The sequence below is a fragment of the Denticeps clupeoides genome, chromosome 16 (genome assembly GCF_900700375.1).
Source record: "Denticeps clupeoides chromosome 16, fDenClu1.1, whole genome shotgun sequence".
NCBI classification, from domain to species: Eukaryota; Metazoa; Chordata; class Actinopteri; order Clupeiformes; family Denticipitidae; genus Denticeps; species Denticeps clupeoides.
This window is the reverse complement of record NC_041722.1, coordinates 4,084,598-4,110,488: the sequence shown is the minus strand read 5'-3', so window position 1 is coordinate 4,110,488 and position 25,891 is coordinate 4,084,598. Positions and strand designations below refer to the sequence as shown.

The window sequence follows — 25,891 nt, the reverse complement described above, 5'->3', positions numbered from 1 at the left end:
ATGCAGTCTGTTTCAGGGTGACCAAGGTGGGCTCCGGAGTGAGCATGAAGGGTGGAAGACGATTCTGCTGTGTGCCTTTCAAGGCAACAGTCCGTTTCTGTGCAGACGAGCCCACCCGGCCCATAAAGTCAGTGCTCCCAGTAGAGTGGCATACTGAACTTCCAGCACTCATTCACAGCCTTTATTCTCTTTCGGTGCCTGCCAATCCTCCCGGCTCGTAGATGAAGGCTGGTGGAGGCTAATTAATGAATCCTGACCTGTCTGCTGCCTCGCTCACTCTCCTCCCCCAGTCCCTCTAACACTCGTTCTGCTGCTCCGCTCTGCATGAGGCTTCGTGTATGAACCTCTGGATGAATTAGCGGCTGCGACTTAAAGGGCTCAGCATAAAAATACCCTCACCTCTGTTGGCCGTCACATGGGTTGTGTTTAAATTGGCGAGAAAGTCACTAGGCATGACCTACCGGTCCTAAAGCGATAATGCTAATGTACAGGCTAAGCCAGGCATCTTCAGGATTTACATAAATAGATGAAACAAGAAAGAAGCGCGAACACAAGGTGGTGCGGCAGTTAGTGATGTAACCTCACAAGGTTGTGTGTTTGCATGCTTTCCCCGTCGTTTTCTGTGGGTTCCCTGGTTGTATTGTATTGACAACCGGCACCTGTCGGCACCATACAATACATTTATTCATTGCATCTGTTTATGTAACAACAGCTTAGCACTAGCAAACAAGGCCCTGTGTTTAGTGCACAGTGCTGTGCTCAGTGCCAGTTTGAAAATAGGGGCCACAGTGTTAGCAGCTGAGGATTAGCATTTCCAAGGACTACGTGGATCTGTACTGACAAAAAGAATGATTTGAGTTCACTCTTGTGATGCAAGCAATAATGGAACAATAACCTTACCGGAGCTTTAACTCCCATGGCTCACTTTTATTGTGTAATAAATATAAACGACTCCTCCTACTCTGTTGCCGACTTTGAGGAGACTCTTGATCGGGACGCTGTTGGAGGGAGTGGTTCAACACTCCTCCTCAACAGCTGTGTAGATGACATTAGTGAGTTGCAGAGTGTGCCGGTGTCACTCCTAAAATGGCTTCCATGATGTATCGTGCCTCAGTTGATGTTGCTCCTGATGGTGATCATTTCTCTTTGCATGTACTAAGCTGGGTTGCATGCCCTGGGAAATTCATCTAGACACATTGAGGTGATTAATTTACAGGTTACAACGAGGGCGATACATCAACTGTCTCAGCCTTTGAAACGCGCATACAAATTCATATATGCTAATCAGGTTCAGGTAGCATGAACCCTATCTGCACCCCAAGTGTAAAGGAAAATTAGTTTCTTAAAGTGACAGAGTACATTTTTTTTGTTCAGAGTGCTGTCCTAGAATTGTAGGAGTAGACAAAAAACAGGAACTAAACATTTTATTTGTTTTGTTTTGTTCAGAACAGAAATTATTTCTGTTATATCCCAATGTTTCGAAGCCTTTCATCTAATTAATACAGTTACGGTAAAACGTAGAACGGTTAATAACCTTATGTTAAACATGAGCCCACCAGGGGTGTAGCCAGAGGGGGACATAGGGGGAATTTTTATTTTTAACTTTTAACCCATCACCCTTGGTGAGCAGTGGGCAGCCATGACAGGTGCCCAGGGAGCAGTGTGTGGGGACGGTACTTTTCTCAGTGGCTTGGGATTCGAACCGGCAACCTTCCTTAACCGCTAGGCCACCACTGCCCCATGGTTTTCATTTCATCTGTGTGGCAATATCTCATGCATGCAGAACGTTATTTATATTCATCCGAGTAACACAAAGGAAGGGGAGGAGCCAAGCGCAGGTCGGATACCAAAAGGTTTACAGGAAAAACAAACATATAGGTTTCTAGTTTGGAAAAAGGTGGAAATAGGAAAAAGGAAGGCTCCTACTCACAGGGGAGCCCTCCACACGCACACCACATTTGAAATACAACACACCTAAAATAAACAAGACCCACCGACTCTGACCATGAAAACAGCCACACAGCAGGAAATCACAGGGCAGACCGGGTCCACGCCAGCCCCCCGACTAGACACCGTATACACATACTCGTACCATGCACACACTGTGACAATGACAGTGAATCAACAAGACAGGACTCGGAACACTGGTGCAGGCACTCTTTTAATGGAAGGGAAACAATCAGGAGGGACGTGGCTTGGGGGACCCTGGATGCTGGGGATGAATGTTACACAACAACAGTGTGAGGAAGGTAAGGAGAGGGAATAAACTCTTACCACGTCGACACTTTCAGCTTGGAAAAGGGCATCTACTGATGCAAAATCTGTTTTTTATTCATGTATCTGTGTGTTTTTTTTAAATAACATCAAATATATAGTTAATAAATAGTTCATTAGAATAGTACAGAAAATATGTCATGTTCTCATGGTGTTAGATGTACAGGGAGAAAACTGTAGGCAAGTTTACCAGATGTTCGTAAGGAAAATAATAAAACAGCGTGCAAAGCACTTTTTTCCTATTGGTTGAAAAGCAATGTATTTCATCTTATTGGATTAAGTTTATGTCTTTCTGACACAAAATGAAATTTACCGCTGAGATACCTTTAAATATACTTTTTTGGTGGCATGAGGGATTTCACAGCACAGCATATTGTGTCAGAAAGCATAAAATCAGAAAAGGCAAATCCTGTTCAATCAGATACTGAGGGAGTTTTGTCCTCCACAACATGATGCATCCTCTGAACACCCCGTGAGATGACAGCAAGTATGATAGTGCTCTCTCATCTTCTTTTTTATGGGAAGATCTGTTTTTATGAGATCATTCCAGCAGGAAGTCAAGGTTGATGCTTTTTGTGCTACTTGTGTATGTACAGAATGTTGTTCTTCTGCTTAAAAATTCTGGTCAGCTTCCTTAATTTAACAGAGGACAAAATAACCCAGAAGGATAACACATTTCTGATGTGATCCAGCTCATAATACCAGCACATAAATATTAGAAATAGATGCTTGACAAACGGGATTATGACAACATTTCAATTCACACAACTCAAAGACTAAATAAATCATTTTTATGTGAATTTGAGATTAAATACATTTTACTCCACATGAAACACACCAAATCTTAATTGATGCCCCTCTTGTCTGAATTTCTTAAGTTAAAATATATAATAGTTCTTTGGAAATAAATGCACCTATGGGAAGAAATAGTTCCTTAGGTCTGAATAGAGATATTACCTTCTCCACATTATGTTAGTAGTTACTGTGTTGACAGATGCTGGTATAGCTCCACCTTTAACCATACGTCTTTTATTAGCATTTTCCACCAATTTGCTTTCTCCTGGGATATCAAGGGTTTTGGATGCTCATTTTGAGTTTTGGCAGTAAAGGATTCCTCCAGCAGTCTGTTCTTTGGAAGAAACTTGGTTTCCATGGTAACAGTCTGCAATTCATTTAAAACCCCATTGAAAAATATACAACATTAAAATGTATTCTATGTACATTCTGCTATGGACGCAATACTTTATGATGCTATATGTGTGAATCGAATTGGGAAGCATGGAATTAATTTTCTGGCAGTAGATGATATACTCCAAACTACAATGTAGAAAGGTCTTGAGGTTAAATATTCCCATGTTGCTCTCCAGTTCAAATTAGAGAAATGGTTCCACACTGGCAATCAAGAAATGAATAAAAGACCATTTAAAACAAGTTATTAATCAGATCCATGCCCTCTGCTCATTGCAGAATTGTTATCTCCTTCGCTGCCAAGGGTTTTTGGAGAAAGAAGGAGGAAGCATACCTTTCCTGGCGGGCACCCGGGCAGGCGAAAACAAAAGCAGCAGGAGAGCAGCGGCTTCAAAGGCATCACAGGCTGAGAGCTGACATCACTTTCAGTGGTGAGATTTCTGTATTGATCTGTTGACACGCCAGATATCTCACTAAAAATAGAGGCTTGTTCACTAGTGAGAGAGAGCAAAGCCAATAAATAGCACGCTGACAAACGGGCTCGCCTGGTGTTTCCTTATTAAAGGCATGTATCGTTAATGAAGGGAGAATGTTGTCCTGCTTTCATTAGATCAGTTTCCTGTAGACGTTTTATAAGCTTGGACTAAAGGATTAGTATAGCCTGAAATTAATGTATATAAAAGGTCGAGTATTGTAAACACTCTGATGTTGGCCTAGCGGGTAAAGAAGCAGACCTGTAATCAGAAGGTTGCTGGTTCAAATCCAATTCGAAACCACCAAGGTGCCACTGAGCAAAGCACCCCCCCCACACACACACACTGCTCCCTGGGCAGTGTGTGCCTGTAATGGCTGCCAATTGCTCAACAAGGTAATGGGTTAAATGCAGTGCCTGTTTAATTAATAAATTCCTAAGAGTATTCTGAGCACATACATTTTGTTACAGCTTAATTCCAAAATGTATTAAATTGATTAAATTGATTAAACACCCCAGAATGACAATGTGAAAAAAATTAACTTGAGGTTTTGGCAAATTTATTAAAAATTAAAAATCTGATAAACCACATGTATATAAGTATTCACAGCCTTTGGCAAAAAGCTCAAAACTGAGCTCAGTTTTCTCCTGTTTCTCCTGATCATCCATGAGATGTTTCTGCAGATTGATTGGAGTCCACCTGTGGAACAAAACGCTTGATTTTACATGATTTGGAAATGCACACATTTGTCTATATAAGGCCCCACAGTCGACAGTTCATGTCAGAACACAAACCCAGGAAGAGGTCAAAGGAATTGTCTGTAGGCCCTCAGTTTAAGACCCATGTCCCTTTAAGCTTACAATTTAATGAATGAATGAGTGACTATCACACCAGTTATAATACCAGCAAATAAATAAAGTAATAATAATAATAAAGTGAAGTGATTGTCACATGTGATACTCAGCAGCATAGCACACGGTGCACACAGTGAAATTTGTCCTCTGCATTTAACCCATCACCCTGAGTGAGCAGTGGGCAGCCATGACAGGCGTGTGTGGGGACGGAGCTTTGCTCAGTGGCACCTCGGCGGATCGGGATCCGAACCGCCAACCTTCTGATTATGGGGGCGCTTCCGTAACTGCCAGGCCACCACTGCCCCAAAAATAAATAACGCATGCCATCTTTTACTATAAACAGGGGATAAAAAGACCCCACTGCTCTCATTTTCCATCAGATTTTCACTGAAGCAAGTCAGACTCAGCTTGAACATCTAACAACTGCTGAACATGATCTGTATTCAGGTCACTGGGACGACAAACGGTCTCCTGGACTCCTAATTCCACACCTTTTCATGTGCCGAAGACCGGCTCTGTGTAATCTGTGTTCAAAGGTGCTTTCTGCACACGGATGCTTACAGAATCTTTTACAGCAAAACTTTCTTTACTTTACAGTAATATCAATGCATAATTGATATTGTGTGAGTTGACCCAGTTTATATCTGATCTGTATGCACAACATAATAAATGCAGGTTTGAAGATATACTTCACAAGTCATTTGGTAGGGTTTTGATAATATTAACTGGTTGGATTATGGCTATTGTTTCTATAGTTGGTGGGGGCAATTGTCTTCTCCTATACAATGTGATTCGCCAGAAACAGCTCCTGTGTCATATGATTTAATTCAATAATCAGGTTCGGACGTCCCAATGCTTTTCTGTACATGTCTACCAGTGTATGAAATAGTTGATGCTGCTGATGTGTTGAGCAGCTCTACTGTTGCTATTGTGTGCTTTATTGGAAGTGTCTTATTTCTGAACATGATTCAGAAAAGCTGTCTATGGTCCTGATCCTTGACATTTAAACGGATGAAGCACATTGACATTAACATAAAAAAATGACACTTTTTTTTTTTTTACAACTTATCACTAAGTATATTTACATGACATACAATTTGCCATCAGTGCAATACATAGGAATGTTGCATAATTACCAAAACGATAAACTCTTTCCTTTGTAAAGAAATGACAGAAGCTGAATTAATTCATACTCTGTGTAAAGCAACATTTACAACTTTTCATTAATTAACAGCTTCACAGAAACCCCTTAAAGTAAATACTATATTCACCCCATCAATCAACAATCGCATACGTAGCATTTCAAAAAGAACATCAGTGTAGCATGTGTACATGGACACTTTTCAAACAGGAAATAGATCTTTTTTTTCAGTACAAACATCGTATATAACTTTGGCAGTTTCTCAGGGTCAAAGTTAACGTTGGTATGAAACAACAATATCAAACCGTCAATGTTATGTAAGCTCGCCGTCCAACGCTTGCATTCACAGTGATAGTTGAAAGAGGCTGAAAGTGGATGATGGGAAATAGGTAAAAACAGGGAAAAGAAGAACAGTGGCATGAAATAAAACATATTTCTGTCCTTTTTATTTTAGCTGAGAGTACTGGAGTCTCTGTCATACAGAATTACAAAATTACAAATATGAACAAAGTGTGAAGTTTGAAATAGCAGTCATTGCCGTTTTTAATGGTCTGTTTAAGGTTGATTCCAAATGGGTGGGTTCACAACGGTTGCCGTGGTAACTGTGAGCTCTTGGGAGAGAAATGTCAAACACAAGACAACCTGTGCGTGTGTGTACCGTGTGCGTGTCGATGCTCCTCAAATGGGTGAAATGGTTCGCGCTCACAGAGAACGGGATACACATGGACAAATGAGCCAGTTTTAAAAGATACCAAGTTCACCATAATTTATGTCTTTATTTTAGTTTTTTTTTTCTTTTTATCTCTGTTTTGGCACTTTATCTGAACAAATCTCTGTTCAAAAAGACTAAATGTCATACAAAAAAGGTACTGAATGTCTTTTGAACATAACCTGTAGAATATAGTACTTAACAGTGAGCATACAGTAGGTAAACACTTGTACATACTGCAGTTTAAATGAACATTCCAACAGATGTTTTACACACATGCACAAAACAAACAACACAACTCCTCAGGCCAGTTGCACAATCCCTTTTTTCCTCTTTTTTTAAATTTAAAAACTCCTTTTTATCATTTATTTTTTCGTTTCCGTCACTTCTTCGGCTGACCTTGTGTCTGACTTGAGACGTACAAACTCTTTGGCCACCTCGTCGTTGGTCCTCTGGGAAAGTATCCTCATAATGGTCAGCCCGGTCTCATCCATGGTGATGTTCTTTACGAGGGGGCACAGGGCTGAGAGGCTTCCCTTGTCCACCAGCTCTCGCAGCTGGATGACCGTCATGCCGATGATGCGGTCCTCCCTGGCAAAGCAGTAGTCCTTCACTGAGATGTGGAGCTCGTAGGCCTCGGGACCGTGCTCGTTACTCAGTACACTGAAGCAGAAGGACAGATGACAGTTTTTTCTAGTGCATAATTAAGTTACATGGGCAGGAAAATTATATTTTAAGCCTTTACATTTACAAAGGGTCATCACTGAATGGTTGATGTAGGTGAAAACAGCTTTGCCACCATCATCACAACAAGCCATGAGGGTATTGGATCATTATTGCACCTCACAGAGCCCGATCCCTGACTTTTCCTTTGTCACCCATCCGTTAGCGTAAGTGTCCAAACAGCAGCCTGTAAACTGCCATCCAGCCATTCGCTGGTCCTAACTGCCCTCTGAGGTTTCGAGTGAAATGGCCAGAGGAGACATCGATCCACGGCACCAGACGCTGCAGATGATCGCACCAGTGGGTGTGGCAGAGACGGTGTGTGTGGGGTGTGTAAAAGAGAAGGTCGTGTTTCATCAGGCTTACAACTCCATGCTGCTTAATTATGCATCAAAGGAGTCTAGGATGCATTGTCTGCTGTTTTGTGGTAATTTATGCTCTACACGTTTGCAATGACACCGTATTTGGGTTTGCGCTACTCCTGGGTTCGCTGCACAATTTTGCGCCGAGTGATACATGAATATTTTTTTAAAGAATGGTCACACATACAACACTGCTAATTCCCCACTATTTGTTTCCCCACTATTATTCCAAAGGGTATTGCCTCATTTTTGTCAATTCCCCATAATGTTCTCCTTTAAAGATCACTTACATCCATTAAGGGTATGTGATATTGGCTAAAACATGCATTGGCCCCACCCATTTTTGATTTAATTCTAGAAAAGATTCCACCAAGTCAATAAAGGCATGAATGAATTTCCACCTATTTTTGCTGTATTAATGAGTCGTATTACGCAGTGCGACAAAACATCCCCTTTTTTTTGTTCTGCTCAATATGGAACAATATTCCTTCGCTCTTTTAAGTCAAGTGGGTGAGGATGATCTATGAGTTAAATCTTATAACGTAGATTGTGAGGCTGTTTCGTGTTTGCTGACTCACATTAGCTACGTTAAATTGCGCTGGACTTGCATTGATAAGATGCATCAGTCGATCCCGTTACGTGAGACAGGCAATCTTATGCAAATGCGTTGAGGTGGACTTACTATTGGAATGATTCATTGTATTTTGGCGACCAGTTGTTGTTCTTGGTTTTGGTGCTGAATTTGCGCTTCTTGTCCGCCAGGTGTGGGCCGATGGCGTTGATCTCCACAAACGGCCGGAACATGGCACTGGTTTGCCAGCTGATGTTGTTCACTCCCACCACTGCAAGGTAGAGAAACAAAGAGTTGTACATGAGGCCAGACGCTCCTCAACATGAGCCACATCGCCACCGTCACCCAGACACTTTCGTTCCCTCGCATTCTGTCAGCTGGCACTTTACCCCAGAAAATGTCTGTGAAATATCTCTCCTCTGTAGTTCCGGCAGAGTGACAAAGCCATGCAATCTAAGAACCGCGGGACTGCTTCAGCACACAATACTGTCTCATTCATACCTACAGCAAGTCTCTGTATGGCCTCGCACATCCACTGATGACACTCTGGACCACAAAGACCACAGTAAGGTCACAGACAGTTGGTGTAATGTAAAATGTAAAATGCATTCTGGAATGAGTGCATGTCTACACATGTCTACACTACTACTCAGTCCACACCCGTACCAAGGTCAATGCAGTTATCGTGTTCCTGGAGAAAAACACACTGCCCATTGCTAATGGGTGCTGTGGGAGGAAGTGCTTATATATTGTATACAAGAGCTGTAATATTGCATTAAAAGCTGGACATAATGATGAATTTAAATTGATCTATTTCATAATGTGAAATTCATTGGAAAGGCTCTCCATTAAGACTACAATGTTGAATCATTAAAGAACAATGGGACTATTACTAAAAGGCTATAATGAATTGAATTACCCATCAGCCCCCTCATAATAAATCAATTCATATCAGAACTTCAACAAGAATATGACGTTTAGCTCCCCTGGACGCCACAGGGGGCGTAGTCGCACCAAGTGAGCCCTGATCGCGCACGAACCTGATTCCACCTGCGTGATTGACGTTTCGAATTAACCAGGCGGTGCCGGGGATCGGGAGAACGATTCTCTAACACACAGCCCGTGGTTTCCCTAGGTCTCGTGTCTCCATCTGTCTGGAGGACTGTGGTGTTTGTGCATGTCTGCTGTCTGTGTTATGCCATACAGGATCGTGTGAAGCCACAAGGAGTGTCATGGGCAGCTCATTTACGTGTGATCGGTGACCTGAGTGGTCACCGATCAAGGCGTTGGGGGGTTATCACCTGAGTGCAGCAGGGAGACACACACCTCAACAGCTCTAGAGAAGCTAGAGAAGATATTTTCAGCATATGGCGTTGTGGTGCCTTTTTTCCTCCAATAAACTCTTTCCCTACCCTCAGATTTATGGGCCCTGTTTTTTTAACTTGAGTTTAGCAAGGCTCTTATGTGCAATGTATTGTTGAGTGCAGAATTAAAGCATCGAGAATGAGGAGGTAGCATGTGTGAGAGCCTTCATCATGTTCTTCTCATCTTAAACTTTTATTTTGAACTTATATTTTAAGTGCCTTGTGTACCTAAATGTACTTTGGGTTGCATAATGTATAACATTTAGGAGATTGCACATTTATAATGCATTTGTTACATAGTTTTGTAATGGGTTTCACAATAGTGCAAACCACATATGCCTGTGTGTGCACCTGTGAGTATAGTGCGTGTACGTATGTAGAAATAGAGGAAGAAGGGTTTGTTTCCGAAGGGAAGCCAGGCTTACCCTTCACGCTGACTTTGTGCTCCCCGGTGCCTGGATGAGAGATGAGATCCACTTGCACGGACACCTCCCCCACTGATCCGGCGGACGACTGACCTAGAGAGTTCCCAAAACAAAAACAGAATAAATCACACACACAAGGCATTTTCCCATTTCGGACAGAATGGCGGTATGGGTCGTGGAAGGCTTTGAAATGACTATTCAATGGAAAATAGACCTGGAAGAAAGACATTTAAGATACACTGTAAGAATGGACATCGCGGGAGCTTGCTTTGTCTTGCATAACAGATGTCTGCAGGGGGAAGTGTAACATCCCTGTGTCGACGGTTGTGGGTGAAGATTCGACACCCCGGTTTTTACATGTCTTTTGTCCGACGTCAACGTGCGAAGTATCAGCCGTCAGGACCGCCCACCCTCTTTGTCTTCACCAAATGGGAGGCACCGGGGGCGTGACATCAGAAACAACAGGTTCTGATTGGTCAGTGACAACTTCCTGTAGGCCAGTGACAACTTCCTGTAGGCCAGTGACAACTTCCTGTAGGCCAGGGGTATAAATGTCTGCACACATGTGGAAAAGGGACCTCTGAGCTATCTTGCTCAGGGGGGTTTTTCCCTCAGAAGCCGGAAGGCTTCTGGGACTTTTATCTTCCCTTCTCTTTCTCTTCTCCCTCTTTACTCTTTCTTCTCATGTTTACTTTCTCTATAACCTTGGTACCTTTTTACATTCAATATTCACATGTAACTACAATAATTATTTACCGGTGTTAATAAATTAGAAACTGTTCATTTTTAACCTCTGTTGTGCCATGCCTCTTTCTGCCAGGTAACATCAAATTGGAGTGGTTAAATACAGTGCTCTGTGTGGAGGGAGAAAGAGTTTTTTCTACACACTCTATTCTCTTCTCCAACACCACATGGTCTTCATGTGTGGCTTTTTACAACACTTTACTTCTTTTCATGCCAAGAAATTCTAGAAATTCTAGACTGCAAAAGTGTGTGTGTAAATGTGGAAATGAAGAGTAATGCATAAAGCCATCAAACCCCTGTTTGCTTTTGTATATGTGACCTGGCCTTCCCAGGACCGTAAATGCCCTGTAAATGCCCTTAAATGAAGGAGGACAGGGAAAGAACAGATGCCCGATGTCAACCCCTCCACAATAAATGGTCATGTTTATGTGTCGCCTAATCAATAATTGCCACCACATACTAACATATAATGAAGGAACAGAAGAAACTGATTTATGGAAATGATGGCAGATTATATGCAGGGGAGAAGAAAAATAACCGCTGTCCAGAAAAATACTGTAGAAGTGGAGAAATGAATGATTCTGGTTGAGTCCTGTTAAAAAAAATGAACAATCCAGAACATTAAATTCTGATGTCGGCAGGAAGTAAAACCACCATCACTTGTACATCCAGTGACCAGTAATTTGGAATGTATTAAAGTAACATTCATCTCCAAAGTACTGGTCCATCTGGAACAAGAGCGCTGTCAACCTGTACAGTGTCCTGAACCTGTCCTGAACAACTACACCACTGGACAACTACAGCCAGGGTTCAGGGGGACCAATTAGCTGTAGAAATGATTCTAATTTGCTTCCATCATTCTTCCAGAAGCGCAGACACTTAAAGCTAATTCCAACGTGAGTGACCACCCCTCCAGTGCTAAATTAAACCGCGGCCATTCTTCTTTATGATCAGTTAGCTTTGATGTTAATCATTTTCTGCGAAAGAACAATGATGTTGAGCTGCATGTGTTGCCTCTGACAGTATAATGTAATGGGGCATCGTTATTATTATAATATTGCAATTGAAAATGTACTTATTTTGTAATTGTGTATTTAAAAATGGAAAAAGCCCTATTCTTTATCAAACGATGTGAGTCTGTGCACCAGACACTCGCATGGCCCAAGGGCTTAGCTGATTTATGGTTCGATTGGGTCAAGCTGAGGTCAGTTGTCAACAGTTTGTGCTTTTGGGCTACAGCTCCCCAATTAAACGTGTACGAAATCTATTTGGCTCAAGTGCCTTTTCACCAAGGATCAGTGACCTTAATTATTATATCTTTATGCTTTCGAATTACCATAGTAAATTAGACAGACCACAGGACTTTGCTTATTGATCATTAAGGTCACCAGATAAAAATATTTTGGTCTGTTTTTCTGTAATGCTGCTGTACATGTTGTTGAATTAAATGAAAGCAAATTGAAATGAATAACTCAAAGGCTATACTTTATAGAGTGGATTTATGAAGCTTTAATGCCACAGTAAATTTCACTATGCTGAACTATTTATTTTCAGACCAATAAAATAATGCAGCACTCCCTCCATTCTGGCCATTTGGAGCCAGACTGATTTCAGCTCTGCTCGTCTGGCAGTTTAAATTTTTGGTCTGATATAATTGATGCAGGGCCAACTTTTGCAACTAATGAAAGTAAGTCAAGTGGACAAACGTGTCAGATCTGAGATTAGTGTGTCAACTGAGAAATTTCTCATTTCTGAGTAACAAGACATCTGTGGACAGAATATAAATGCTGAATTTGGAATACCACTGAAGTAAATGTATGATGCTCTTAAAAGGCCCTGCAGTCATAATAATGTAAGTGGGATCTTGTGAATTAGCATTGAAGACTAAACAATTCAGTGGATAAGAGCGTCTGTGATGTTCCTTCATCCTGCATTGCTGTCAAGCTAAGGCAAAGGTGGAAAAACACACACACACACACATACACACACAAAGCACAGTGATCGCAATCTTCAGGCTATATTTTGTCAAGACTCTGTCGCCTCAAAGAGAGCAGATAACCTGATCTTAAAAACAAAAAATGGTTTACATAACCCGCGACCAAGCACTGCATCATGGGCCAGCAGGGCTTCCCATGGCAGTTTTTCTTCATCGTGACTGTAAGTAATGAAAGCCAGTCCTGACAGATAGTCTGTGGTGGTCCTGTTCCCTGTGGAGTTCTCAAACTGGGACAGCGTAGAGTGGTGGTTTATGTTCTATGTTGGGCTTACAAACCAAGCTCAACAAAAATTGGTTCGATCTAAAGTTGAACTACTACTGATAGCTTGTCAAAAGCTCTGTTGTTAATGAATCGATAGTGTCATGATCCGGACCAGCAGGGGTTACTCCGGATCCTGAGTTCGGACCGGAGTTTCATGTTCGTCCTGTGTAATGTTCCCTGATCATGTTCACCTGGTGTCTATTTATATTATTGTATAAAACTATCCTGTCTCGTGAAGTTTGTATTAAACCCCTGTCGTGTGAAATCGTGTGAATGCGTCCTCCTTCATGCCATGTCCAGCCCACCCGTGACAGATAGTGTTGTAGGCAATAATGTGCTAATAAGGTGCTAATAAGGTGAATCTGATCAATTCTGATAAAAGATTTTATTCTGCTTTTCTGACTGTTAAGCACTCTGTAAATGCACATCCAGCTTAGACTGAGTACACTGTATACTGCACGTCATGTAGCACCAGAAGCAATCATTTTTGTTAATTGTTTATTACATCATATGAGTAGGCTGCCAGCATATAGTTTTATTATACATTTTCTGTCTTAAATGGCTTATAAAACTGGTTCTGATTATGCCCCTAGGAATCAGCACCGTAGACAGCTCCCTGTTCTGTGTATTGTATTTTTATTTATGCAGTAACTAAAAGGTGCAGAGATATGGAATGAATGCATGGACTTGTCTATGCACAGTATTCTTAAGAGGCTTAAATCCTTGTTACTAAGCATTAAAATTCCTACAATGACCCTGGTGTTGTTTATTGAATTTATGAAAATGAAGTGAATTTTATTGTGAAACATGGCACAGCACGTGGTGCACAGTGAAATTATAGACAGACAGACAGATAGATACTATGGACTGCTTCAGTTGCTAATTTCTGTTAGTTCTTACCTGTTAAAGCAATATATATATTGCACACACACACACACACACACACACACACACACACACACACACACACACACACACACACACACACACACACACACACACACAGTGATTCAGTTAATTGAGCAACATTCTAAATTTACTTGTACTGTCTTATTTAGCTAGGACCTTTTCCGAAAAGCACACAGCCAACATGTTAGATTTTTTAACATGTGAAATTAGTACCATTTGCCCTTCAAAAATACTGTGAACATATTTTACAGAAAAAAAACTGTAGAGAAATATTACGAGTGATTTGTGGTCCTCTCATGCCATTTCCACAGTTTACCCTCACCAGACCACTTTTTTCTTCAGTAATTTATTGAAAGCTTGGATGTCAGGATGTCCACATTTGTTTGGACGCTGCCCTTCATTCCCTGTTCAGCATCCAGCAGTCACACAGGAAGTAGTATAGTGTTGATGAGCTCAGAGGAGCCAAACAATGCCAGGCCCCCATAGCCTGACAGGGTATCAGAGACATCAAGGTAACGAGTGTGGAGACGTGTCCTTTTGTATGATTGCTTCTTCCATTCAAGGTCAGATAAGACGTCGGGCTGTGATATAGGAACTGACATTACAGCCAGTCACTCTCAGGATAAACAGAGATAAAATGCAAAAGCTGACATATATGTGCAGAGTGGCAGTATTTGAAAAAACTATTTTCAGCCACATCCTCTGGCTCAAACATGTCCATCAGCAAAAGTTGAACATATATTTTCAGTTTATTTTGAATAACCGGCATGTAATTTTGAGTTTCCTCCTCCGCAAACATCCAAACATCTCCATACCTTCTTCCTTTAGACCAATTAAGATGAGTATTAGCCAGTCTGATGAACGCTTCAAAATTGCAGGTCATCATAGTAGGGATTTAAGGAAATAAAGTGCCACTGAATGGTCATGAATCTTGCATGGTTTGTGTTTTAAAGCAAATCTAAGTTTATGATTATGAAGACACCCATTTATATGCCTAGGTAATATACATTGAGAAAATTATAATGTCTGTATCAGTCCTTTTTTGCATAAATGCATGAGGTTTTATCTGTTACTACTACTACTAGTACTAATAATAATAAACAACATTATGTTAAACTGTTATCCTATGTTAATTTATGGTATCAACGTATATCTGGTGATAAGGCCTGTATCCACACTGAATATTATTGTCATCATTGCCATCGTGACAATTATAGATGATGATGATGATGATGATGTTTGATGATGACAAATAATGAAAGAATATTGGTCTGGGCCCCCTTAGCCTCTAGCGTATAAAAAGCCTAATTTTGCTGTGCCTCTGTCCAGCTGTGGGTTTCCAGATTTATTACAACCTTTCACCCCATTAGCGACTGCCCCGATGCCACTGCTCTGAATCTCAGCATCCTGTTTGCTTTGAGACAAGGCGTCCAAATCGAGGTTCTCAAATAAACAGGATGGTTTGAGGCAAAAACTGTTCAGTCTCCCAGCCTTCTTGAATCTGGAGAAATTTGTGCAGAAAGTCCCCCTTCACCTGTTCTGAGACCACAAATGAGCAGCGTTCTGCTTAGTTGCGCACTAAGAGCTCCAGCTCTAGGAGACTTGGTGATATGCTCAGTTTGGATAAACTCCAGCTTTTTCCTGGTGGCCTAACTATTTTTTGTGCAGATATGGACAAGAAACAAGCAGATTCTTATTATAAGACTCTCAATGAAATTTGAAAGCAGTGGTGATTTTGCTTTTATGGGGACTCTCTGGCACACTGATGGGTGCTGCTGAGACATGGAGAGCTGGACTGAAAGAGAGAGAGATTGCAACATGTCTGGGACTGGCAGTAGGGTGACAATTACTCTGATGACCAACTTGAGCTGTGATATAGAAGGACCCAGATCCATGTCTATTTTCATCCTGGTGGATTTACTGACCATCTCTCTCCACCAACAAGGGGCCATTTGTTTTCTCAGAACGTAAATCAATAGCGCTGCTTTTCTCAGACAAGTTGTTCTGCTTTTGGAGATGGCTACATGTTTAACAGAGGCAGTCAATAGAAATTGAAAGTGTACCTAAATGAAAAAGCAGAAAGAAAATGACATGAATAAGCTGACATGCAAGCCCCGTTTCATCAAGGTCAAGGCTAAATAAAAAAAATCATTGTATTTTAGATGCACGGTTGTGCAGCAGAATATAATAGATTTGATCCAGTTCTTCTCTGCCAGGGTTCAGGGTAAACAATGAGTGTTTATACACAGTGTAGACATTTATGAAAGGGGAGGGAGACAGAGCAACTGTTAAAATGCTCCGGGGATCAAAGGATAAAAAATACACAGGCTGCTGAAAAGCTAAGCTGCATTAAGTTGGATGAATCCCAAATCCTGAGTCACTAGTTTGACTAATTTCATTACAAAAAAACATTCAAAAACCCTTCTACAAACAGAAGTGGAAAGCATGCCATATATTCCTTACTCTTGATCTTCTCAAGAGTAGGGAATATAGTGTACAGTATAGTACTGTGTCAGTCATTAACACAGGTTTTCCCCTACACACTGCAATCAAAAATGCACAAATACACTACTAATGCAATAATACCAATAAACAAACCATAACATGGCCCTGCAAGGATGACACTGGTTGCAAATGCAGACCTATGCAGATTAAACAAATGTATTATGTGCTACTTGCATCTTTGATAGCACATTTAGCAATATATTTTTTTAAATTCTCCATTCTTTGTTTTTAGCTTTGGAAATGCTGCTGTTACATGATGATTAACCATCAAAGTGGGATTAAAATGCACTATGTCTATAAAGTAAAATAAATATACATCACAGTATAATGGAAAATGACTGGCTTTTGCATTTTGGAAAGATGTGTAGGAATCCGCAGTTTTAGGCCACAAATGTATGATTAATTGAATTTCTAGGCATTGTAATGCACTTGCAAATTTTGCCTACAGTCTGAAAGTTTTGCTCTTTCCCTGCAGCAATTGTCAGGTGTTCTGGACAGATAATACCAGAGAACACTGTGTACAGGAACAACCTCAGGTTCATTCCAGCATGAAGAGTTTAAAATATGCCTGCAGCATTCACTGTAACTGCAACATCTATCGTGCGGCCGTCCCTTAACACACATTGTTTATATCCCTAGTTCACTAGTTGGTGAACTAATATTCCAAATGTGGTTGGTCAAGGGTGGCGGTGATGAACACCCACTCTTCATAGGTCTGCCCAACAGGACCACAATGACAGTAAACATAATTCCAGACCCCCCCGGGACCTGTGACCAGTACATAAAAACCGCTGAGCAGTGAGTTCACTACCTCTCTCCTTTTTTACAGCAGGGAAATCAGTAGCATTAAGGGAGGCGGCTGAAGTAATTAAATGCAGTCCAGGAGAGCAGAAGTGGATCATATAAAATGGTCTGACGGCTCCAGAGTAGCACAGCCACACATCCTCTAACCAATCACTGCTCCCAAACCAAGAATTATAGCTGCTGGTTGCGCAATGAAGGATCGACGTGGCAAAAGGCAAAGTATGTGGCGGCACGTACTGATCTTACCTTGAGAGGTCTGGGTGCATATATATTTCTTGATCAAGGCATCTGTGGGTTGTGTGTAAAGGCTGAGAGCGTACTTCAGGGACTTCAGGTCGGGGCTCTTCTCCAGGAAAGTCTTCTTGAGACCATTACCACCCGCATGGAAATATTGCTGAAGGGGACAAATACTGAGTCAGGATGGGCAAAGGGAGGCATTCTTACACAGAGTTGTCCCTGCACTCTGAACACATTTATAATGCAGTATATGCTATACATAGATAGATATAACAAATTCTTAATGACTTTAGATAGAAGCAGGTAGTGCCAAACCAGGTAAGTGTAACTATTTTAAATTTAAACAAGGTTTAAGGTTTAAAGAATAAAAAAAATAAAAATCAAGAAGGATAGCTTTTGCTTTTGCTTTCCTGTAAATTGTACAGAACGTCACATATGCTCATATGATATAACAGTCAGGTTATGAGGTTTTGAATGGTGTTTTATAGGAGATTACAGTATGACCTACCTAATGCATCATTATCATTGGCATATAAATGGGCTTATGAACATTTAGCGTGCACATTTGTACAGACACATACAGTGATTCAGTAGACTGAAGGCTGAAATCTCATATCAACTGGCACAGACATCCTGATGTGTGCATGATATAAATTTGTTTACATGTGGTGTCAGCAGTTGTGTTATTTAAATGTTGACGTTGAGGGTAATGTGCCTGTGAGGTCAGAGGTCTGGCAGGTGTAATAACCATGCGTTATGCGATTTGTCCTGTTTGATTAAGAACGATGAGGCTCGGTCCCGCATTAAGGGCTGCCACTGTCCCCCTGCTTAAAAAGACTAGGTGACACGCTGTCACTTCCTGTGTTTTTCTCCCTCCTGCACCTTTCAGGCCTGAGTGGTGCTGACAAGATGGCAGTAGCCCAGGGGGGTGGCCTGCTGAAACGCTGCCCAGCTCAGTGTCAATTTCACCAGCTCTTACCTCCACCCCTTCCAATTATCCCACACAAACAACGCCCTGCACTTTAGGAAAAATTCAATTATTACTGCCGGTGATTTGTTCATTCCGTTTGTCTCACTAAGTTGGCCTCCAAATGGTCCTTCCCTTTATTGATTGGTCAGGTAGGTGTGTCACTTCAGTTAGGTGTGGGAGGGTAAATAAAATTAGCGGCAGCATCTCCTATGCACAGCCCAAGGAATTAACACAACATCCTGAAAAGGTCTGCCCGTCAGCCGCCTAACATGGAAAAGCTGCCAAGACAATTTTTTAAGTGCAGGATGTAGGATAGATAACTCAACATTGAAACACACCTATCTCTAGAATTTCTTCCAGCCTTTATTGCTGCAAACTAATAAGTTCATTTTCAAAAACTGACTTCAGATGACTGGTGAGTTTAAACGATACACTGAATAAGTTCACTCAACTTGCACAGTCCTTTTAAACTCAGAACAAAAGAGAGAGAGAGAAAAATCTCTTCTCAAGCCTTTGCTAAGTTTTGTTAATTGCATCTCACGTTCAGCATACTGATGAACTTAATTCCCTGCACCGTGATTGATCTAAAGGAATAGTCTGTCTCCTTGGAGACCAATTCTAGGAGGCTGCATGGTGCCCGTTTTCACACAGGACATTTTCTCGCTGCCGCTTGCTCCAGCCTGCATCTATAATTACAGGCATGCACCTGCTCGAAGACTGCAATAACCGTGCCTTCAAAGGAAACCCTCCTCCAGGAGCTCATACCAAGGTCAAGCATCAAAATCCCCCTTTCCCCCAAGGACCAATAAAAAAAAAAAAAAAAATACAATAGAGACGGCACGGGAGGATCCGGTACAGCACACCTTTTCAAAGTGTGGCGAATAGTGGGGTGAAGCATTCTGGTACTGAGCTACACTAAAGCCCACTGAACCAAACAGAGGAAAGCAGCAGGAGTATAAAACCTGTGTTTAAATTAAGAGGAAAAAAAAACATGTAACCTCAGGGAATAAACTTCAGTGAGACGTAGCATCTACAGCCATGTGTCAGGGTGACAGGGTGAGGCTACCTGTCTTATTAAGAGTAGCGAGTTCGATGTGTGCTGTCAGGCCGAACACACGGGAAAGTGAGAGAAGGGAGGGATGGACTGAATGAGAATGTGCGTTAGAGAATGGTACCTTGATGGTGGGAAGCACTAAATCCATGGCTGCACACTGCCGAGGTGTCAGGCTCCGGGCCTCATCGCGCATCACACTTTCCTGCAGAGGAGACAAGAGAGGTGCAAACAAATCAGCACTAGCACTTTAACGGTTAAGTGAAGTAGCGTCCCCATTAGCCAGCAACAATCATATTAATAGATTTATTTGAATATTTCACACAAAACATTTCAAGTCAAGTCAACCATCAACACACTGCGTAGAGAACAAAGTACTGTTTTATGTGCAAAACGTCTGGCTCCTGTGAACAGATGAATGACATCAGTATTTTTTTTACTTGCAGAGGAACTCTGCATGCTGCGCTCTTGCACACCTCTGCAGTTGCACCATCCTCTTATACTGTGACCTTTTACACATTCTGATGCACACTGTACACTTGTCATTACACTCTTCTGGCACATTCATGTCACGTCTGTTTTTCAATTGTACTTCCCTATTTCTCTTATGCAATGTATTTATTTATTTTATATTATTACCTTGTATATTTTAACCTCAGCACCAACCTCAGCACCAACCACTAAATTGTGTGTAAGAATGAGTTATAGATTTGATTTAACATGTATTGATTGTTCCTTGCTGCTTTAGTTTGTGTATTTGTAAAAATAATTACATTTAAGGATTTGTAAAGTAACCTATCTAGTTCATTTGAGCTATAATCTATATAAGTTTAATGCTCTTAATTACACTTTCTAACTCAATTTAACTATTGCATATAAAATATATTAGTGTAACATATATTAGAAGTTATTCTCACTATTAAATCACTGACTAAGAGAAACAAAGAATGACCATACCGCCTCTTTGGAGCCTGATGAAACGCCCAGCTCTGATGCTTATTCGTTATTTAATGTTATAAAGTGTGTGTGCGTCAGCCTGTAATGGAGAAAAGTTACAAGGAGGCGAAGCCTGATCTAATGATTCTTCAGTAGTCCCCTATAAGGCCCGAGAAACTGTTGATCAGGAAGATCAACATTTGGTCTAGAAAAATATGTTTTGCAACTGCAAACTTGTCACAACTGTTCTGTGACAGCTTCAAGGGTTTTACTGTTTTTAAACCTAAAACCCTACTAGTTGCATTAATCAGGTGTGTGTGTGTGTGTGTGTTTTGTGAAGGTTGATGCAAGAGGTTTGATAAGGAAGAAGATGTCCATCGATTTCTCCCCATAAAAGGTCACTTTTTTAAAGATCAGTTGCCATACAACGTTTTTTAATGCTTTGTCAAAAGGAATTGATTAGGTGTTAACTCTGCAAGTGACAGGCGAGATTAGCAAGGTCCAGAACTGCCTATTACTCTCCATTATAAAGTCACAGACATCGAGTTTACAAACAAGTCTGGAGCCCAGGACACACACACACACACACACACACACACACACACACACACACTCAAGCTCCTCATGGTCCACTGAGTAAAAAGCCAAGGTAAATTCTCCCTCATGGAGAGGCAATTAAAGGCACAAGTCACGATATATGTTTTATCCTGTTACTGCCACACCAATTTCCATCTTTATAAGAGGAGAAATGAACAGGATGCAGGCTGTTCGCAGGTGGCAAAATTTCACACCTTTCCACAATTTATGTTTGGGGGTACACTATGCATTCGTGGACACAACACCCAGCGTCCCAATTTCACTATGCAGATGAGTAGATTCAAATGTTCCAAGACGCAAAATTGTAAAAAAAAATAAAATAAAAATAAAAATAAATTTTAAAAAGCCAGTGTCAGCAGACCATATGCATACTTTTAGTTTGTATGCATTACCAGCAATTCTAAAAAGTTTTGATGGCACTTTGCCACTGTAAAACCTTGTAGGAGTAATAATCTAGAAAATGAAAATGTTAGCTATAGGATATATATATATATTTGAGCTTTATATGAGCTTTATAAGTGCTTGAATACTATATGAATATATTATCATGATCATCACACTGATATACATAAACAGTCAAGTTATTAGTAGACTGGACAAGTAAAGATAAACAATGTAATATTGGGTTAAAGCTTATTTGGTAATTTGACAAAAGTAGTTTCAAGGAGATAAAGTCTTCTACAGCCACAGACTATATACTGTATGTATGGGTATGCTTTGCAGCTGTTTATCATAAGCGGTCAACCATAATCATTAACATAAAACAAAAAATATGAAACTTATCACTTTCCAGCATATTACATTCTCTGAGATGTACCTGTTACTGCACGTTATTCATATATTCTGCCCATTGATGCCAGTATCTGCAGTGTAAACATACATTAATTTTATAGAGCCATCGCTGGAACTACTATGTTCCACACAGAACTACTATAAATTTGGCCTCTTTGTTCCCGTGTTATCAGGCAGCCAGTACCTGGGAAAAGTAGTGCTGAGGTACTGAACGGCACTCTGCTCAGTGCCCAGAACATGCAGGGACGATTTGATGAGTGATGATGTTGGTAAAGATCATGATTACCACCAGTACGATCTGCATCAGGGCAGGCTGGAAAAAAAAGATGCTGCAGAGGATTTCAATGCATAGGAGAGGAACCACCTGACCCAGAAAGAGGTTTTGGATCAAGCATCATCATCGGCGACCTGCCGTCCCACCTGAGACCCTCGCCTGCGTGGCTCCGTTTAATACAGCACACCCACACCTCTCCACAAAGGGCGCCTGGGAAGCCCGGAGCAAACGCAGAGCTGCTTAACAGCAGGCTTGAGGTGAAGTGCTCCTGATCCGGCCTGCTGGAGCCAGGCTGCAGTCACGTGCCCTGGCAGCCGGTGGAGGCTAAGCGATTGTGACTGGTAAAGGGATGGTGTGTGGAGAGTGGCTAGAAACTGGCATTCAGCTCCAATCACGTCTGCGGAGTAGAGCGGCTAAGGGTTGTGCAAAAGCCCTGGTGCAATTTTTCAGTCTATCGGCGCTGCAGAGATGGCTATCTCTCCCCAGACCTGCCAGCACGGGTCATGCTCATCTTTACCAGGGCTCACCCCATCTGCGCTCCTCGCTGAGAGTCAAACCCACGAGAGTGGGAATGTCAGGCTCATTCTCGTTTCCTGCAGCTTTTTACGTGTTGAGGTGAGCTTGGGCCGCCATCCAATCAATAATCACATTGATCCTTCGCTCTCCTATTGGACTAAAGTGGAATTCTAATGCAAAGATCAAAGAGGACCAAAATCCATGTTCCTAAAAGCCAAAAATGCACTTATATATAGCCTTAATGTTTTAAACATGTTTATGAAGCTGCTGGGTTGTCTGGTGGAATGAATTTAATTTAAATAAATTCATTTATTTATAAATCATAATAATAAACGTACTAAAATGCTTTAAATGCATATCCACATAAATCAGAGCTTCTACTGCGTACCCATCAGCAGCCTTCTTCCATGCTTACCTTCAGCTTTGATAATTGGCCCAAATCTTTTGCAGCACTGAATATCATCTGGGCTCCTTGCTGTTTAATAAAGAAAGAAAGAAAGAAAATTGCATGATATTATAGGGACAGTGTGCTAATGAGACATTATGGTACATAAAAAAATAATTGTTCTGCAGGTTGTAGATAAGAAACCGGGGCCGACTGGGGAATCATTAACAGCAAAGAAAAACATAATAATATTTGACAGGATATTTCAATATTATGAACATGACATTGTTCAGGGCTTTCCGGACTCTGCAGTTTGTCATGTTTGATGTGATATTGCTCTGTAAACCTGTTTACTTGCAAGTAGGACAGGGCTTAGTATGCATTTACATCAGAAGCAACTAAAAAACAGCCAGATAGCTGATACGGAATGTTAAATGTTGGTTTGGAACATGCAGGAACCATTACACAATCTATTACAAGTATTTTTATTTTTAATTTTTATTAACTTACAGTCTGGTCTGTTAATGGCGGCAAGACGATTTGCCTTTCGATGGTGTTGAGAACAATTTTCCAAAGCTCTTTCAGTACCCGCTTCAGGACGGTCTTCTCACAGATCTTGGCGAACAGAATCAGACTGCAGAACGATACAGAGAAAATTGTCAACATCAGATGAAGTGGACTGAGCGGCGAAGAGAAACAGTGCTTCATGCCCGTGCCCAAACCATCAGCAACACAGCAGCGGTTATCCTTAATCTCCCGAACGGTTACATTGTGGTTTAAGCGATAAAAGTAGAAAACATAGATAGCAAAGGATTTGAAATTTGCATATGACTAAAAGACTTCAACCTAATACCCCATTGGTCTCAATATTGAAGGATTGTGGGATGATGGTTTTGTCCATTCAGCACTCTAAATGGATTCCAGGCATGATGTGACTATAATATCATGCAATTTGGATAAGCTTTGAATTGTACCAAAGGCTAAAGGCTACAAGCTGTTGGTTTGACATCTATATTTAATTGAGACACTATGGCTTCAGGCACAAGGTATATGTTTAATATACATAGTGAAGTGCAGCTCACTTCTTGTCCAGCAGGTCCATGAGAGGTCTCAAGACCATCTCAGCATCCATGGCTGCATTGCTCTTGTTTCCAGCGCTACCCTTCATTTGCACCAGCTCTTGGTTCATTTGTTTCACGCAGTCCTCAATCACAGGCTTGAAACTAATGGACAGACAAGAATGGAACATTGCAGAATGATAACGCTGATGATAAGGCTCCTCTCAAATTTTTTTTTACAGGTTCTCAGCACAAGAGTGTTTGAAAACCCATCATCTTTAAATTAATTCATTTGCATTCTGCATTTGCATTAGCACATAAAGGACTGATTTCCCACACCATCTGTTCCTGTACTGTAGGTCAGGGAAGCACAGATTTGTGCTGGATTTGCATATACATTACATTTACATTTGATCATTTTATGTGACTCCCTTATTAAAAGTCACTACCATTGAGTAATTACAACATTATGAATGTTGCAGTAAATGGTTTTACTGCAGAATGGTAGCAATCAGGGAAAAATGAAATATTTTCACTGTTCAAATGAAATATGATTATATTTACGTATTGAGCACATTTATGGTCAAAACAATAAAAGTGAAAATGGTGACAGCAAATGTTAAATTACACTATATATTATATGTAATTAATACACTGAAATGTATGTTTCATCTCTCTGTTTATGCTGCACACACCCACCCGGTACACCCCTGATTGGCCGAGCATACACTGTTGAGGTAAAGATTTAAATTGACTTGATTGAACATTGTTAAATTGTTATTTATTAGGTGAGGGGCTTTTATGTTCCAAACCAAAAACGGAAAAGGGTGTTTAATCTCTGGTGGTAAAATACCTGGAGCCGAAGACGCCGCTGAGCTGATCCAGCACTGTGTTTAGCTTGTTCTGGAGCTCCTTCAGAAGATCACTGGCCTCAGCATCAAGCTAAAAGAGGAGTGAGACACCACATCACACATGGATTCCAGAGACAGCAACTTATATTGCACACTGTTTGGGTGTTGTGTTGGGGTTGCCTTCAGAGATGAATCTGGTGGCATGACCCCAAAAATGCAGATATGGAATCTAATCTTGGGGTAACTGGTGTATGCAGTAGCTTAAAGCCTCATGCCTGCACTGCTGGAGATGCAGCAAAACCCAGCTGGTGTTCAGTAATCCTCAGCAAAGAACTGACTTGGTAGAACGTGGGTGAATGAGGAGAATCTCGGTTGTGCCTCGCTCTGTATGCATGTCTCACATTTTGCCTGATGTCCCGTTTCGCTGTCTCAAGTGCTACCTGCAATCATTTATCCCTGCGTCGACTGAGCTGTCGTCCAATGAAACAAATTAACTGAGAGGCTATTAGTATTACACACCCACGTTGGAGAAAGACAGACTAATTGAGTCCAAGCATGAAGATCTTTTACAAAGCTGGGGTAAAATGCAGAAAATTGTTTATTTTGCCCCTGACCTTGTCCGACTCCCATTCAATGCCTTTATTCATCATTTCGGGAATTAAGATCAGGTTTAGGAGATCGGAGGCTAGAGTGTGTGTCTGCTTTGAGATGACTCAGGGCATCACATGTGCTCATACTTTTAAACGTCTGATCAGTTTGAGTGCCTTTAATAAATCCTGTCCCAGAAAAGTGGGTCCTGATTGAAAGGTTGGATCCCTGCCACTACACGTCATGAATACTGAGTTCAGTAGAAGGGTAAAATTGTAGTATATAATGAAAAGAGACCAAGCCAGGAATAAAGTTAGGAAGAATTACATGAA

The 25,891-nt window shown here is 41.1% G+C and overlaps 1 protein-coding gene across 3 annotated transcripts in view; it reads right to left on the bottom strand.

Annotated features, from left to right (window-relative positions):
• Window positions 1-6,669: 6,669 nt before the first annotated feature.
• unc13c (unc-13 homolog C (C. elegans)) overlaps window positions 6,670-25,891 on the bottom strand; it is a 103,032-nt gene continuing 83,810 nt past the window's right edge. For all 3 annotated transcript variants that reach the window (XM_028955969.1, XM_028955970.1, XM_028955971.1), the window contains 9 exons: window positions 24,974-25,062; window positions 24,145-24,285; window positions 23,573-23,696; window positions 23,093-23,152; window positions 19,687-19,767; window positions 17,551-17,698; window positions 10,085-10,177; window positions 8,407-8,566; window positions 6,670-7,302 (listed from right to left, as the gene is read on the bottom strand). In XM_028955969.1, coding sequence (XP_028811802.1) covers window positions 7,005-7,302; window positions 8,407-8,566; window positions 10,085-10,177; window positions 17,551-17,698; window positions 19,687-19,767; window positions 23,093-23,152; window positions 23,573-23,696; window positions 24,145-24,285; window positions 24,974-25,062 — 1,194 coding nt within the window. In that variant the 3' untranslated portion in view covers window positions 6,670-7,004. The remainder of the gene's footprint in view (window positions 7,303-8,406; window positions 8,567-10,084; window positions 10,178-17,550; window positions 17,699-19,686; window positions 19,768-23,092; window positions 23,153-23,572; window positions 23,697-24,144; window positions 24,286-24,973; window positions 25,063-25,891) is intronic.